This window comes from Phyllostomus hastatus, unplaced genomic scaffold (genome assembly GCF_019186645.2).
Source record: "Phyllostomus hastatus isolate PE091 unplaced genomic scaffold, TTU_PhHast_1.1 phas_contig_1, whole genome shotgun sequence".
NCBI classification, from domain to species: Eukaryota; Metazoa; Chordata; class Mammalia; order Chiroptera; family Phyllostomidae; genus Phyllostomus; species Phyllostomus hastatus.
Window position 1 is genome coordinate 13,301,948 of NW_025333498.1, and position 16,377 is coordinate 13,318,324.

General features: G+C 38.8%; 1 protein-coding gene across 1 annotated transcript in view; it reads left to right on the forward strand.

Moving 5' to 3' along the window:
• TTN (titin) overlaps positions 1–16,377 on the forward strand; it is a 269,907-nt gene that overhangs the window by 189,016 nt on the left and 64,514 nt on the right. Inside the window, exons 237-262 of the mRNA XM_045842158.1 lie at positions 13–297; positions 391–684; positions 2,232–2,531; positions 2,651–2,959; positions 3,044–3,234; positions 3,920–4,349; positions 5,665–5,973; positions 6,107–6,255; positions 6,342–6,374; positions 6,477–6,606; positions 6,694–6,993; positions 7,085–7,402; positions 8,628–8,924; positions 9,033–9,332; positions 9,420–9,734; positions 9,823–9,971; positions 10,601–10,751; positions 10,840–11,121; positions 12,824–13,126; positions 13,644–13,946; positions 14,046–14,327; positions 14,418–14,717; positions 14,811–15,113; positions 15,204–15,512; positions 15,628–15,909; positions 16,031–16,330. Coding sequence (XP_045698114.1) covers positions 13–297; positions 391–684; positions 2,232–2,531; positions 2,651–2,959; positions 3,044–3,234; positions 3,920–4,349; positions 5,665–5,973; positions 6,107–6,255; positions 6,342–6,374; positions 6,477–6,606; positions 6,694–6,993; positions 7,085–7,402; positions 8,628–8,924; positions 9,033–9,332; positions 9,420–9,734; positions 9,823–9,971; positions 10,601–10,751; positions 10,840–11,121; positions 12,824–13,126; positions 13,644–13,946; positions 14,046–14,327; positions 14,418–14,717; positions 14,811–15,113; positions 15,204–15,512; positions 15,628–15,909; positions 16,031–16,330 — 6,924 coding nt within the window. The remainder of the gene's footprint in view (positions 1–12; positions 298–390; positions 685–2,231; positions 2,532–2,650; positions 2,960–3,043; positions 3,235–3,919; positions 4,350–5,664; positions 5,974–6,106; positions 6,256–6,341; positions 6,375–6,476; positions 6,607–6,693; positions 6,994–7,084; positions 7,403–8,627; positions 8,925–9,032; positions 9,333–9,419; positions 9,735–9,822; positions 9,972–10,600; positions 10,752–10,839; positions 11,122–12,823; positions 13,127–13,643; positions 13,947–14,045; positions 14,328–14,417; positions 14,718–14,810; positions 15,114–15,203; positions 15,513–15,627; positions 15,910–16,030; positions 16,331–16,377) is intronic.

Below are 16,377 nucleotides of genomic sequence, written 5' to 3' on the forward strand. Positions count from 1 at the left end.
CTCTTTCAACAGAGCCTCCCACTGTGGAACTGGAAGTTTCTGCTACGGCTGGAATACAATTAATGGCTGGAAAGACTCTCAGAATTCCAGCTGTGGTAACAGGCCGTCCAGTGCCTACAAGAGTGTGGACCATAGAGGAGGGCGAGCTGGATAAAGACCGTGTTGTGATAGAGAATGTTGGAACCAAATCCGAACTAATCATCAAGGAAGCACTGAGAAAAGACCATGGCAGATACGTGATCACAGCCACCAACAGCTGCGGTTCCAAATCTGCAGCAATCAGGGTAGAGGTTTTTGGTAAGGAATGTCACATGGATTTTTATAGGGTTTTTTTTCCTCAGTGATATTATCTTATTACATTGATATTTTGGTGGTTGTTTTATTTTTCAGATGTCCCCGGTCCAGTTCTTGACCTAAAGCCCGTTGTAACAAACAGAAAGATGTGTCTGCTGAACTGGTCTGACCCAGAAGATGATGGGGGCAGTGATATCACAGGCTTTATTATTGAGAGAAAAGATGCCAAGATGCACACCTGGAGACAACCAATAGAGACAGACAGGTCTAAATGTGACATCACAGGTCTCCTTGAAGGACAAGAGTATAAGTTCCGAGTGATTGCCAAGAACAAGTTTGGCTGTGGCCCTCCTGTGGAAATAGGACCAATTCTTGCAGTTGATCCACTAGGTAAAAGAGAATGTTTTCATTATATTTATAAAGTAAATACTGTTTGTTTCTGGTTGTTACATTTATTCATTGAGACTTATGGCTTCAAACTCCCAACAGTCTCACGATATAAGCTAGAGAATAATAAGAAAGGTAAATGAAATAACTACTAGCAACTTAAAGAATACCGTATTTGCTATGACTTCAATATAATTTTTGACTCATTGTAATTTTTACATAAAACCAGTGGTTCTTGTACTAAAAAACCTGAATCTACTGGAGCTAGCAATAACCTAAAAGTAGTTTAGAATATATTATATCTTTACAATAGAATGTACTGGAGTAATTAATCCAATAGCCCAGTAGTTAAAGAGAGTTCATTGCTTTTGAAAGGCTACAGAACAGATACTGCCTTAAGATAAATGTCTCAGTCTTCCTTTTGACCTCATGTAGTCCCCACTCAGAAGGATATGGAGGCCCCAAACCAGAAAGAGTCATCAGAGAATAAAACCAATCAAAGGAAACCTCCTTGACCAATATGAACAAATATGTAACCCTAACATTGTACACACTGGTAATACACACAGACATACCATCCAGGGAAACAAAATCTTTGGGGATAACCTGTTCTCTAAGAGACCTAGGGAGTTCTTTCTCTACCACCACCACTACCCACAAAAGAAACAAAATTATATCCTGCAACACTGACTGTAACAGTTCATCTCAGAATTTTCACTACAACTGGAATTGAACAGATCTGGCTTCTACTACAAAACTGCTTCTAGATGCAATAATAGCCAATAAGAATGGATTGGGTCTAGTTTCACCATTCAAATCTTATTCTTTTGGTTTCATGCTTCAGGACACCAAGCTATAGCACCATTACATAAATTCTCTTTCCACCACATTTTAAACCCACATGAGGCAACATGACCCACAGGATGTTGAGTAGACATATGCACTGTCTGTTAGTGAAAGAGTACTTTGCTCTCAGTTGGTCATCCAAGGCAAAACTACACAGGTTTGTTCTCCTAGTTCATTAAAATTGGAAGTTTCCCCAATGGCATAGGTAAAATATCTAAAATACTAAGTATTTTAAAAAGTAGACATGCCTCTCCATTTATTTTTAATTAATAATCTTGATGCTAAAGTTTACTAAGAAAAATTCTGCCTATATAACCCTGGCTGGTGTGGCTCAGTATTGAATGCCGGCCTGGGAACCACAGGGTCGCTAGTTTGATTCCCAGTCAGGGCACATGCCTGGATTGCAAGTCAGATACCCGGTAGGGGTCGTGCAAGAGGCAACCACACATTGATGTTTCTGTCCCTCTCTCTCTCTCCCATCTCCTCTGTCTAAAAATAAAATAAATAAAATCATTTTTAAAAATCTGCCTATATATGAATATCTCCAATTCTGGTAACAGATGTTTTGAGAAAGATTTTAAAGATAGATGTTATCAAGATTAGGCCAAACAGGAGCCCATTTTCACATAATTAATTTGAAGTAAAATATTTCTTATATGAATATTTACTTCATGTTTTTCATTCTAACTTGCTTCTGGTTAAAGGTCCTCCAACGTCTCCTGAGCGGCTCACATATACAGAAAGAACAAAGTCCACTATCACACTTGACTGGAAGGAGCCCCGCAGCGACGGTGGCAGCCCCATCCAGGGCTACATCATTGAGAAACGGCGTCACGACAAACCTGACTTTGAAAGAGTTAACACGCGGCTCTGCCCAACCACATCTTTTGTGGTTGAAAATCTTGATGAACATCAAATGTATGAGTTCCGTGTCAAAGCTGTCAACGCATGTGGTGAAAGTGAACCATCCCTGCCTCTTAATGTGGTCATACAAGATGACGAAGGTGTGGAATCTGAACATCATAATAATTTTAGTGCAATTTACAGTGTTGCTTTTATCTCACAGGTTGAGCAAACATCCTTATGACTTTCTTATTTTTTTCTCTTTCCCATCTTCTCTCAGTACCCCCAACTATTAAACTGCACCTGTCTGTTCGAGGAGACACTATCAAGGTTAAGGCAGGAGAACCTGTTAACATACCCGCAGATGTGACAGGCCTTCCAATGCCTAAGATTGAGTGGTCCAAGAATGATACTGTGATTGAAAAACCCACTGATGCACTGACAATAACCAAGGAAGAAGTATCTCGAAGTGAGGCAAAGACTGAGCTCAGCATTCCCAAAGCTGTTCGGGAGGACAAAGGAACTTACACAATTACAGCTTCCAATCGCCTTGGCACAGTCTTCCGAAATGTTCATGTTGAAGTTTATGGTAAGTAACATGCTTTCCTATATCAAAACAAAACCCAGTGTCTGTTTAAGAACTGCCTTCTCAGTCTCCTCTGTTCCTTTCCAGATCGTCCATCCCCACCAAGAAATCTTGCTGTTACTGATATTAAAGCTGACTCTTGCTACTTGACATGGGAGGCCCCTCTAGACAATGGTGGCAGTGAAATCACCCATTATGTCATCGACAAGCGTGACGCAAGTAGGAAGAAATCTGAATGGGAGGAAGTCACCAACACTGCTGTGGAGAAGAGATACGGGGTAAATTCTTTTAAACATTTTCTTATACACATTAAAAGGGCAAACCTTGAATGAACACCATTCTACCATAACCTTGGAATTTAATGATTAAACTCAAAACCACACACAAAACGTTTCACTGTAGTTTTTAGCACCATGCACATAGGCCAGTCAGTAAGTATAATTATTTGAGATACAGAGTCTCTTTTACTTGAGATATCCACTATAAGCTACAACAAATTAACATATTCTCATTTTAAAATGAAGTATCACTGAATGGATAATTCTGCTTTTAAATCTCTTATATTTCTGTATGTCAAATGATTTCATTTATTAAAGTTAAAAGTTTCATACTTAGATTATCAGAAGTATATATGCATATGTGTGTAAATACACACACTGCATATGACTGTATATGATCATATACAACCACATATATACTTAAATGCACAAACATAAAATCATATAGTTTTAAAACTCTTGGATTAAAGCTAGCATTTTTATGAGGAATTCCAATAATAATGACCTTTCTCCATGTTAGAGTCTACATATTTTTAAAGTATACATTTTTTAAGTTTATATATTTATTTCATTTTATAATCTTCCCTACCAAAATAACTATTTTTAAAATAAATGAAAATCAACATACAGTATATTCTTTCTAAGTATATTCTTTCTAAGAAGTTACTCTTCACCTGATTTCTAGATCTGGAAACTTATCCCCAATGGTCAGTATGAGTTCCGAGTTAGGGCAGTGAACAAATATGGAACCAGTGATGAGTGCAAAACAGATAAGGTGGTCATTCAAGATCCTTATCGCCTCCCTGGACCTCCGGGAAAACCAAAAGTTTTGGAGCGCACCAAAGGGTCGATGCTGGTGAGCTGGACTCCTCCTCTGGACAATGGCGGCTCTCCAATTACTGGCTACTGGCTGGAGAAGAGAGAAGAGGGTGGTGTCTACTGGTCCCGTGTTAGCCGAGCACCCATAACCAAAGTGGGATTTAAAGGCCTGGAATTTAATGTTCCCCGTTTGATCGAAGGCGTTAAATACCAGTTCAGAGCAATGGCAATCAACGCTGTGGGAATTGGCCCTCCCAGTGAACCATCAGATCCAGCTGTGGCAGGAGATCCCATATGTAAGTATGCTTCCATTTCTGGAATTTGTAAAGGGCAAAGCCACTAAATGGATAATTCTGCTTTTAGATTTCTTGCATTTTTCTATGCCAAATGATTTCATTTATTAAAGTTAAAAGTTTCATACTTAGATTATCAGAAGTCACATATGTGTGCATATGTGTGTATATACAAACACTACACATAACTGTATATGTACACTTACACACAAATACATATATACACACACAAACAAAATCATATAGTTTTAAACATCTTAGGTTAAACCTAGTATTTTTATGAGAAATCCCAATAATAATTACTTGGAACTGTGAGCTCCTCTTTACTCCCATACCTTAGCAAAGCCCTATCTCATTAGATACTGTGGAAATTTATCCCCCTCACTAAACAGTCAGAGCCTCCAGTAGGGGGTTTTTAAGAAAAACAAAATGTTGTTAACTTTTCTGTAATACTTATTGAGCAAAAGTATAAAATTCTCAAGCACAGTGAGGTCAAATAAAAGAAAAAATATTTCTGAAATATCTATGAGCAGGTAAGTTCAAAAATTAAAACACCATGGCCTTAATGTTTAATTGTATTTACTGCATAATATATCTGATTAGTTTCTCTGCAGCAAAAAAAAAATAGTTATTTGTTATAAAGAAGACTTTACGTACTCTAAGTTCTCTATGGATCCTATGTATAAAATGAAGTAGTAGCCATTCGTTCACTCAGCAAGCTAGTACTGAACATGCACTGTGTGCAAGGAATTGTGTTAGGCCCTGGAGAGGGAAGAGCTATGGTTAAAAAGGTGGAGTAAAAGAATCTCTGTAATTGTAAGTCACTGTCGGAAATGTAAAGGATTATGAGGTGATTTGATCGTCATAGACAATGACTGTATAGGGCATTAAGAATAGTGCTCGAAAGTTTACCAGCTAATGGTGAGATCATTTTTAATTTTAATTTTATGGTGAAATAAATGAAGTTTTTCAGTAGAGAATATTGCAGAGTCTTGTTGAAGGGATCTCAAAAGTAAAATAGCTGTTCACCAGTCATGTGTAAATAGAATACAGATCTATCTAGAGACAGCAAGTAGTCTTTCTAATCCCAGTTAGTCATTTACTTTCTTTGTTTCTGCAGTAATCCTAAAAGAAAATAGACTATTTCTTGTTTTTCTCTTTTCTAGAAGGTGATTTATTTTTTTTGGCATTCCTATTTTAATATTCTAATAGATTAAAAATAAAATAATGATCATGTATAGTAAAATATTACTATGGTATACAAATCTAGCATTCCATATCAACTGTAAAACTTCATTTATTTATTTATTTTCACTAGATCCACCTGGGCCACCATCTTGCCCAGAGGTGAAAGACAAAACAAAGTCAAGCATCTCCTTAGCATGGAAACCTCCAGCCAAAGACGGTGGCAGTCCAATTAAAGGATACATCGTAGAAATGCAAGAAGAAGGCACTACTGACTGGAAAAGAGTAAATGAACCAGATAAACTTCTAACTGCCTGTGAATGTGTGGTGCCGAATTTGCAAGAACTGAAAAAGTACAGATTCAGAGTGAAAGCTGTCAATGAAGCTGGTGAATCTGAACCCAGTGACACAACTGGAGAGATCCCTGCTACTGATATCCTAGGTACTGGCCCTTATTCCACTGATGGACTCATCTTTGGATCTTACTATGAGATTGATGAATTTACTGAAGATATGTCAATTACTGTTTTGAATAAGGTGAGCTAAATCCTGTTGTATTTTTCATGGTGTTACAGAGGCACCAGAAGTTCACATTGACATTGGTGCACTGGACTGTCTGATTTGTCAAGCTGGCTCGCAGATTAGGATTCCTGCCGTCATCAAGGGGCGCCCAACACCCAAATCATCTTGGGAATTTGATGGAAAGGCAAAGAAGGCGATGAAGGTAAGACAATTACAATTCTCTGTGTCTCCCACTAAATCACTCAAAGGAATATTTATACTGCAACTGACCATCTTCTTTTCTAACAGGATGGCGTTCATGATATACCAGAAGATGCACAGGTAAAAAATTTAAAATGATTCATGACCTAGTTGACTTCAATACTGCTATTATTTCATTCAATATATAACTAGTGTGTTTGTTTGTTTGTTTGTTTGGTACAGCTGGAGACTGCTGAAAACTCATCAGTAATTATTATTCCAGAGTGTAAACGATCTCACACAGGCAAATACAGCATCACAGCCAAGAATAAAGCAGGACAAAAGACTGCAAGTTGCAGAGTTAAAGTCATGGGTAAGAAAAGTTTAAAAATGACTATGGAATAGGAACAAATTATTTTTAAAGAGCGACAAGACTTACATTGTGATATGCATTCAACAGATGTACCAGGGCCACCCAAAGATCTGAAAGTCAGTGACGTCACGAGAGGCAGCTGCAGACTTACCTGGAAGATGCCAGATGATGACGGAGGAGATAGGATCAAAGGCTATGTAATTGAGAAGAAGACTATTGATGGGAAAGCCTGGACTAAAGTCAATCCAAACTGTGGAAGCACCTCATTCGTGGTTCCTGATCTCATCTCTGAACAGCAATATTTCTTCCGCGTACGTGCAGAAAACCGTTTTGGTGTTGGCGCACCTGTGGAAACCATTCAGAGGACTACTGCCAGAGATCCAATATGTAAGTTTTTAAACCTACAATTAAAAGAGCATTTCTAACTTGAAAAATAGTTATGAAGAATCCTTAATACTTCCTTTAACTATTTTTAAAGATCCTCCTGATCCTCCTATTAAACTCAAGATTGGCCTCATAACAAAGAACACAGTACACCTGTCATGGAAACCCCCAAAGAATGATGGAGGCTCCCCTGTCACCCACTATCTTGTTGAGTGCCTTGCATGGGACCCCACTGGAAAGAAGAAAGAAGCATGGAGACAGTGCAATAGGCGTGATGTGGAAGAACTGGAGTTTACCGTGGAAGACCTCATCGAGGGTGGTGAATATGAATTCAGAGTCAAAGCTGTCAACGCTGCAGGAGTCAGCAAACCTTCAGCCACTGTTGGCCCTGTGATTGTCAAAGACCAGACATGTGAGTACCAGCATATCGGTACAGAACATCCTCTTTGTGAACGTCTCTCTAGATATTTAGTAATAGTTGAAAGTAAAAAGAGATACCGTGTTTTTCGGACTATAAGATGCACTTTATGCCCCAAATTTGGAAGGAAATGGGGGTGCATCTTATAATCCAAATGTAGCTTACCTGGCTTACTGTGTGGGGGCGAGGCAGCAGTGGAGCGGGGTCACAGAAGGCAGGATCAGGGTCACTGCTGCATTTTCTTCCCAAATTGGGACAGTGGGGGAGTGTGTCTTACAGTCTGAAAAATACGGTATATCTATACATCCAGAAGCTGCAATAGGTTGAGTGTGAACATGGACATATTACTCAATCACACATTCCCTCAACTTTCACAGAATTATCATATTTCCTTACATATTATCTTTTCCTTACTTAAGTAAGATGGTGACTGGAATTTCCTTAAGAAAATTTTTCTCCTACATGCTGTTTTACTTATCAGAAATCAAAGCGCTTCCTCTGCACACTCCTCAAAAGGGGCAAAAAGTAACCATTCATTTGCTCAGCAACTGCCAAGAACCATGTATCTTCACAATCAAGTTTATTTTTCTCTACCTGAGAAAAAGATTCATCACTTTCAACAAATGAAATATGCACACAAAAATAGGAATAATTCTTCCTCTAATTATTGTTTCCATCACTACTGCTGTGTATTTGTTTAGTTCTCTCTTCTAAACTTAGCAGGGCTCTAGTCACAACCTCTTTGCACACTCTTAGACTAAATTTATGGAAAATGGAAATTTGCTTTGACTCTACTAAAAGTTATATTTCTTCAAAGGGGAATTCATCTCAGAATCAACATGGTAGGTCCCTCATAACTGCGTAAATACTAAAGGGAGTATCATAAAAGAACTCCTATGCCTAAGCTACTACAATTTTCACTTCTCTCTGCCCTTTTTTCAATATCTACATGCACAATGATGTCAGGTCAGTGAGAGACAACAACTGTACATAGCCACACAAAGAGAAAGGATGGTCGCCAACCTGTACCTGTTCCCATGTTGGTATAAATTAGTTGAAGACAGATCTGTTCTTTATATTGGGCTGGGCTACAGACCCTGCCTATCATATAGGCCCCGCCTATCATAGACCCCAGTAGCTTTACAGTCATGTGAATTCTATTTTCTATCCTTTAGTGCTTTATGTTCCTAATGATAATTTTTTGTTTTTAATAATCTAGGCCCACCATCAATTGAGCTAAAAGAATTCATGGAGGTTGAAGAAGGAACTGATGTTAGCATTGTGGCCAAAATTAAAGGGGTGCCATTCCCAACACTCACCTGGTTTAAAGCTCCTCCAAAGAAGCCTGATAATAAAGAACCTGTTATCTATGACACCCATATCAACAAACTGGTGGTAGATGATGCTTGCACCTTAGTCATTCCACAGTCTCGCAGGAGTGACACTGCCTTATATACGATCACAGCTGTGAATAATCTGGGAACAGCATCAAAGGAGATGAGACTGAATGTCCTTGGTAAAGACTGCATGGTTTTATGAAAACTATATGTTTTTCTGTTCATAATATAATGTTTGGCTTTAAAATCATTCCACTAATAAAGTTTGCTTTTTAAAACCATTTTAGGTCGTCCTGGCCCTCCAGTGGGACCAATAAAGTTCGAATCTGTTTCAGCAGACCAAATGACAATATCTTGGCTTCCACCTAAAGATGATGGTGGGTCTAAGATTACAAACTATGTAATTGAGAAAAGAGAAGCTAATAGGAAGACATGGGTGCGTGTCTCCAGTGAACCTAAAGAGTGCACATACACCATTCCCAAACTGCTAGAAGGCCATGAATACATATTCCGAATCATGGCCCAGAATAAATATGGCATTGGGGAGCCTCTTGACAGTGAACCTGAAACAGCAAGAAACCTTTTCTGTAAGTAGGACATGTTTCACATACAAAGTCATTCTTATTTGTGTTTTTCATAATTTCTTATAAATCAATGTGATTTTTTCCCCACAGCTGTCCCCGGAGCACCTGATAAACCAACAGTCAGCAGTGTGACCCGTAACTCCATGACTGTCAACTGGGAAGAGCCAGAATATGACGGAGGCTCGCCTGTGACCGGATACTGGCTGGAAATGAAAGACACCACTTCAAAGAGATGGAAGAGAGTTAACAGAGATCCTATCAAAGCCATGACTTTGGGGGTTTCTTATAAAGTGACTGGTCTTATCGAAGGTTCTGATTATCAGTTCCGGGTATATGCGATCAATGCTGCTGGTGTGGGCCCAGCAAGCCTGCCATCAGACCCAGTGACTGCTAGAGATCCGATTGGTAAGCCTTGAAACCACTTCTTTTATTTATTTTTTTCCAAAGTGCCATGGAAAAGTCAAGAATACTAACATACACTGGTTCTTTCCAGCCCCTCCTGGTCCTCCGTTTCCCCAAGTCACAGACTGGACCAAGTCATCTGCAGATCTGGAGTGGTCTCCCCCACTAAAAGATGGTGGATCCAAAGTAACTGGATACATAGTTGAATATAAAGAAGAAGGAAAAGAAGAATGGGAAAAGGTAACTAACACCTGCATTATGGAATTGTACTATGAATGAACTAATAATGTAGTTGTTATTCTCAATCCCATTAACGTCTATCTGTATTTTTTGGATTAAGAAATCAGAAAAATACCTCTGGGTGGTATGGCTCAGCTAGCTCAAATGTCATCCGGCCATGGGTTTGATTCCCCATTAGGGCACATATGGGAGACAACCAATCGATGTTTCTCTCACACCATTGTTTCTCTTTCTCTCTGGAATAAAAATAGAAAGAAAGAAATCATAAAAATAACAAGATTGTAACTGAATCCAAACATCTATAATGTCAAAAATCTAATGAAAAGCTAAGCCACATTATTGTTAATTTATCTTTTGGTTATAAATCCTGAAAAGGTAAAATAAGTGAATAGTACAGTCCTTTTTTTTCAATCATGTGACAATAATTTTAAGACGTAATTCCTGACAAGATAGTCCAAGGTTTTAGATTAGTTCAGTTCCCGCCTGTCAAACCTGATTCCCAAAACTTAAACTGACAACAATTTTCCCAAAGACAGTTAGATATGTCATTGGTTATACTTTAGAAAGCCATGGAAACAAGTAGCTACCAAGAACTGTGGTAATGAAAAATGCTTGTGATTTTTCCCTAGGCTAAAGATAAAGAAGTGAGAGGAACAAAACTCGTTGTGGCAGGATTAAAAGAAGGAGCATTCTACAGATTCAGAGTTAGAGCAGTCAACATTGCAGGCATCGGAGAGCCTGGAGAAGTCACAGATGCCATTGAAATGAAGGACAGGATTGGTAACTCATACTTCCATTTTTTTTTGTAGAAATTTATGTTTTGGATTGGAACTGCAAATCGCATTTATCATGTTCCATTGTTTTCCAGTGTTACCTGATCTTCAGCTAGATGCCAGTGTCAGGGACAGAATTGTGGTCCACGCTGGAGCGGTAATCCGGATCATCGCCTATGTGTCTGGGAAACCTCCTCCCACTGTCACCTGGAACATGAATGAAAAAGCATTACCTCCAGAAGCCAACATTGAGACCACAGCCATTAGCTCATCCATGGTCATCAAGAATTGCCAGAGGAGCCACCAAGGTGTCTATTCTCTTCTCGCCAAAAATGAAGGGGGAGAAAGAAAGAAGACAATTATCGTTGATGTATTAGGTAAATATTTTCAATCTGTCCACGCAACTTCAAGATAATGTTTTTATTTCATCTACAACAAAGCTATGATAAAATAAAACTGTTACAAATATTTTGGAAAATAAGAAAAATCACCCACAATGTCATTGACCACTCCCTCTTTGCATTTTTAAAAAAATTTCCTCCTTGTTATACGGTTGTACTCATACTATAAAGATTTGTATGTTGACTTTTTATATAACATGCCATATAAGCATTTACTATGCTATTATATAGCTTTCACAAAAGCAACTTTCCTGCAAATGTACATGGATATTTCAGTCTGCTAGGGTTGACCATTTGCACATCATGGATTGTGCCTTTCTTTGCTAATTATCACAGTACTGCAAAAAATCCCTTAGAAGATTTTCCATATTCTAATTGAAGAGAAGCATCATGTGTTATTATCAATATTGCATTTCTAGTCACTGAATATAGAGTGGAACGCTGCAGAGCTTTTTCATACTTCTCGCTGGCTGCTTTATTCCAGTAATTTGCTCAGAAAATGAAGCCCTCCCACTCAGATTTCTCTCTCAGCATGTCTCTAGGCACAACTGTACTCCAAGCAGCCAGTTTTTATGTGAAGATAACTAGTTCTCTATTGAACATAATTAATGTTATGAAAACATTATGGTTTCATTAGTGAAAATAGCATATGGAAAACTATCTCACTGAGCAATAATTCTACAAGATTTTACTTCTTTTTTTTAAGATTTTATTTATTTATTTTTAAAGAGAGGGAAAGGGAAAGAGAAAGAGGGAGGAAAACATCAATGTGTGGTTGCCACTCAAGCACCCCTACTGGGGACGTGGCCTGAAATCCAGGCATGTGCCCTGTCTGGGAATTGAACCAGCGACCTTTTGCCTTATAGTCCAGTGCTCAGTCCACTAAGCCACACCAGCCAGGGCAATACTCCTACAAGATTTTAGATTAGTTTCAAGCTACCACAAGATTTAGATTAGTTTTAAACACCCTCTTCCCAATGGCTATTATTTTAACTTGACAACTGATGTACTTCCAGGTCAAATTTCCACCCTCTCAAAGGTCACTCTGAGACTTGGGACCTCTTATGCTCCTCACTGACTCACTGGTGACAGAAAAAACTCTTTCCCCTTTGAACAGTAAACTGGATACAAAAAAGTAGCCATGTTGTCACTCCTCACTCCCTCCTGTCTCCCCTTGGGCAGCTCCCTCCTGCCCTATCTGAGTCACATACTACAAAGGAAAAAAAATTACTGTTTCTTCAGCTTCCACTAAAATAGTGGCAACCTGCAACTGCTGCAAACCTACTTTATCTAAAAATATGGTGGAAAATAAATACCAAATAGAGAAAAAACAACTCAATAAACACAAAATCTTATTTCCTTCATAATATTTTCCCCTTTTTATTTATGTATTAGTATTATCTTTTAATCTTACCCAAGGACATTTTTTCATTGCTTTTAGAGAGAGAGGAAGGGAAGGAGAGAGAGGGAAAGAAACATTGATCAGCTGCTTCTCCTTCACGACCCCAACTGAACCCACACCCTAGACACATGCCCTTTCTGTTTGCAGGATGCCACCCAACCAACCGAGCCACACTGGCCAGGGCTTGTCCTATTTTTGAAAACAGGGGGTAATGAATATTGAGCCTTGTAGTTCACTGAAAACAAACAACTAGAAATCTTTTCCTCTCCTTTCCAGATGTGCCAGGTCCTGTTGGAACACCATTCCTGGCTGACAACCTAACCAATGACTCCTGTAAACTGACATGGTTTTCTCCAGAAGATGATGGAGGCTCTCCAATCACCAATTATGTCATTCAAAAACGGGAAGCTGACCACAGAGCATGGACCCCAGTGACGTATACAGTTACCCGGCAAAATGCTACCGTCCAGGGTCTCATTCAAGGAAAAGCCTACTTTTTCCGAATTGCGGCTGAAAACAGTATTGGCATAGGCCCGTTTGTTGAAACAACAAATGAACTTGTCATCAGAGATCCAATAAGTAAGTGCAACTTAAAACAATTACATTCTTAATCACCCCTTCACTCAATTAATTTAAAAAATGGTGGTGACAAAATATGAGTGTTAATGCCAAACATTTTGTTCATTTGACAAGCATCCATTAGATAAATACTCAATATCTATTGTTGGTAGTTAGTATTTGAATGTGGTTGTGAAAAAAGATTATAGGAATGTATCTGATTCTTCAAGTCCTTCCACTGTTTGTTTTTTTTTTTAAGTTCCCACTTAACATCATAAATATGAAGTGTTTTGCTAACTCTACTATTACTAAGTCTGGAGAGCTCTCTTAAATTTTTTGGCCTCAATGAACCTCTATTTTCTCATTTGTCAGAGGAAATTATACTGGGTCCTTTTTAGCTCTAACATTCTATGATGAGATTTCATCTGCTACTTATCAAAACAGATAGTTTAGTGTTTAAATGCAATTATCAGGAAGTATTATTTACTACATTCTTAACATGACATTTTTCACTGTAATTCCATACTTATACTTTCAGCTGTACCAGAACGTCCTGAAGACCTGGAAGTCAAAGAAATTACTAAAAATTCAGTTACTTTGACTTGGAATCCTCCTAAGTATGATGGTGGATCAGAAATTATTAACTACATCCTAGAAAGCCGCCTCATTGGAACTGAGAAGTTCCACAAAGTTACACAGGACAACCTCCTTAGCAGAAAATACACCGTTAAAGGCTTAAAAGAAGGTGACACCTATGAGTTCCGTGTCAGCGCCGTCAACATTGTCGGACAAGGCAAGCCATCATTCTGCACCAAGCCAATCACTTGCAAGGATGAACTGGGTATGTGTCCAATGCAGTTTATACTTTGAAAATGTACATTTATAGATTTATCATAAAACATCACTAAAACTGACTTGCCTTTATTATTATAAATTTTAGCTCCTCCAACACTTGACCTTGACTTCAGAGATAAGATCACGATTCGAGTTGGTGAAGCTTTTGCCCTCACTGGCCGTTATTCGGGCAAACCAAAGCCGAAGGTTACTTGGCTCAAAGACGAAGCTGATGTACTAGAAGATGATCGCACTCACATAAAGACCACTCCGACGACACTGGCCCTAGAGAAAGTCAAGGCCAAACGTTCAGATTCTGGCAAATACTGTGTGGTTGTGGAGAATAGTACAGGCTCTAGGAAAGGCTTCTGCCAAGTTAATGTAGTTGGTAAGTAGGCAAGAAGAATAGATATTCTGTTGTTTCCAAAGCAGAAGTGAAAATTACATTTTGTGCTGCGACTTTCTTTTTTTCCTGCAGACCGTCCTGGACCACCAGTAGGACCAGTTATTTTTGATGAGGTGACCAAAGAGTACATGGTTATCTCTTGGAAGCCACCTTTAGATGATGGAGGCAGTGAAATTACCAATTATATTATCGAGAAGAAAGAGGTGGGCAAGGATCTTTGGATGCCTGTGACATCTGCAAGTGCTAAAACAACATGCAAAGTTTCTAAACTGCTTGAAGGGAAAGATTATATTTTCCGGATATATGCTGAAAATCTGTATGGAATAAGTGACCCTCTGGTGTCTGACTCAATGAAAGCCAAAGATCGTTTCAGTATGTATTACATTTCATTCTAGTGGTTCAATGTTTGATACTGTGGATAGGAAAAATTAAATTTCTAACACATTTTGCTAATATTTGTTAAAGGGGTTCCGGATGCACCTGACCAGCCAATTGTCACAGAAGTTACCAAAGACTCTGCATTAGTGACCTGGAACAAGCCAAATGACGGAGGAAAGCCCATAACAAACTACATCCTGGAGAAGAGGGAAACTATGTCTAAACGATGGGCTAGAGTTACCAAAGAGCCGATCCATCCATACACTAAATACAGGGTCCCTGATCTTCTAGAAGGGTGTCAATATGAATTCCGGGTTTCTGCAGAAAATGAAATTGGTATTGGAGACCCAAGCCCACCATCCAAACCAGTCTTTGCTAAAGATCCAATTGGTATAGTATTAAAGCATTCACTCAATTTGCATATTATGCCACTTTGTTTTCAGTATACTAATTCTTATTTTTTTTCCTTTTATTATGTAGCTAAACCAAGTCCACCTATTAATCCTGAAGCAATAGATACAACATGTAATTCAGTTGACCTAACTTGGCAGCCACCACGTCACGATGGTGGGAGCAAGATTCTGGGTTACATTGTTGAGTACCAGAAAGTTGGAGATGAAGAGTGGAGAAGAGCCAATCACACTCCTGAGTCATGTCCTGAAACTAAATATAAAGTCACTGGTCTTCGGGATGGTCAAACCTACAAGTTCAGAGTACTAGCAGTCAATGAAGCTGGTGAATCAGATCCAGCTCATGTTCCTGAACCTGTGCTAGTAAAAGACAGACTTGGTGAGTAAAATGTTCTCAGCTCCATTTGCAGAGAAGACAGGTGTCTCATTGTATATGCTTGTTTGTAAAATACATTAACAAATCAAACCTGAAAGTACCGTTCTCTTTATTCTAGAACCCCCTGAGTTGATTCTTGATGCCAACATGGCAAGAGAACAACACATAAAGGTTGGTGACACTCTAAGACTTAGTGCCATCATCAAAGGAGTGCCCTTCCCAAAAGTAACCTGGAAAAAAGGAGACAGAGAAGCTCCAACAAAAGCAAGAATTGATGTTACTCCAGTTGGTAGCAAGCTTGAAATTCGTAATGCTGTCCATGAAGATGGTGGAATTTATTCCTTAACAGTGGAGAATCCAGCTGGTTCAAAAACTGTTGAAGTAAAAGTACTTGTATTAGGTAAGAATTTTAATACTTATGATGTTTTTGACATAATAACAAATTAAAAGTAAATTGTGATGCATTTTGAGTTCCCATCTGGATTGAATCACACATAACTGCATTATTTAACACTTTTCAGATAAGCCTGGGCCACCTCGAGATCTGGAAGTCAGTGAAATTAGGAAAGATTCTTGCTACCTTACTTGGAAGGAACCACTGGATGATGGGGGCTCTGTCGTTACAAATTATGTGGTCGAGAGGAGAGATGTTGCCAGTGCGCAGTGGTCACCTCTCTCAACTACATCCAAGAAAAAGAGTCACTGGGCTAAACATCTCAATGAAGGCAACCAGTATCTCTTCCGAGTGGCTGCTGAGAACCAGTATGGACGTGGTCCTTTTGTTGAAACACCTAAACCCATCAAGGCAGTGGACCCTCTACGTAAGTTTCTTTCTCTAAATACAAAAGTATTGTTTAACTGTCTTTGA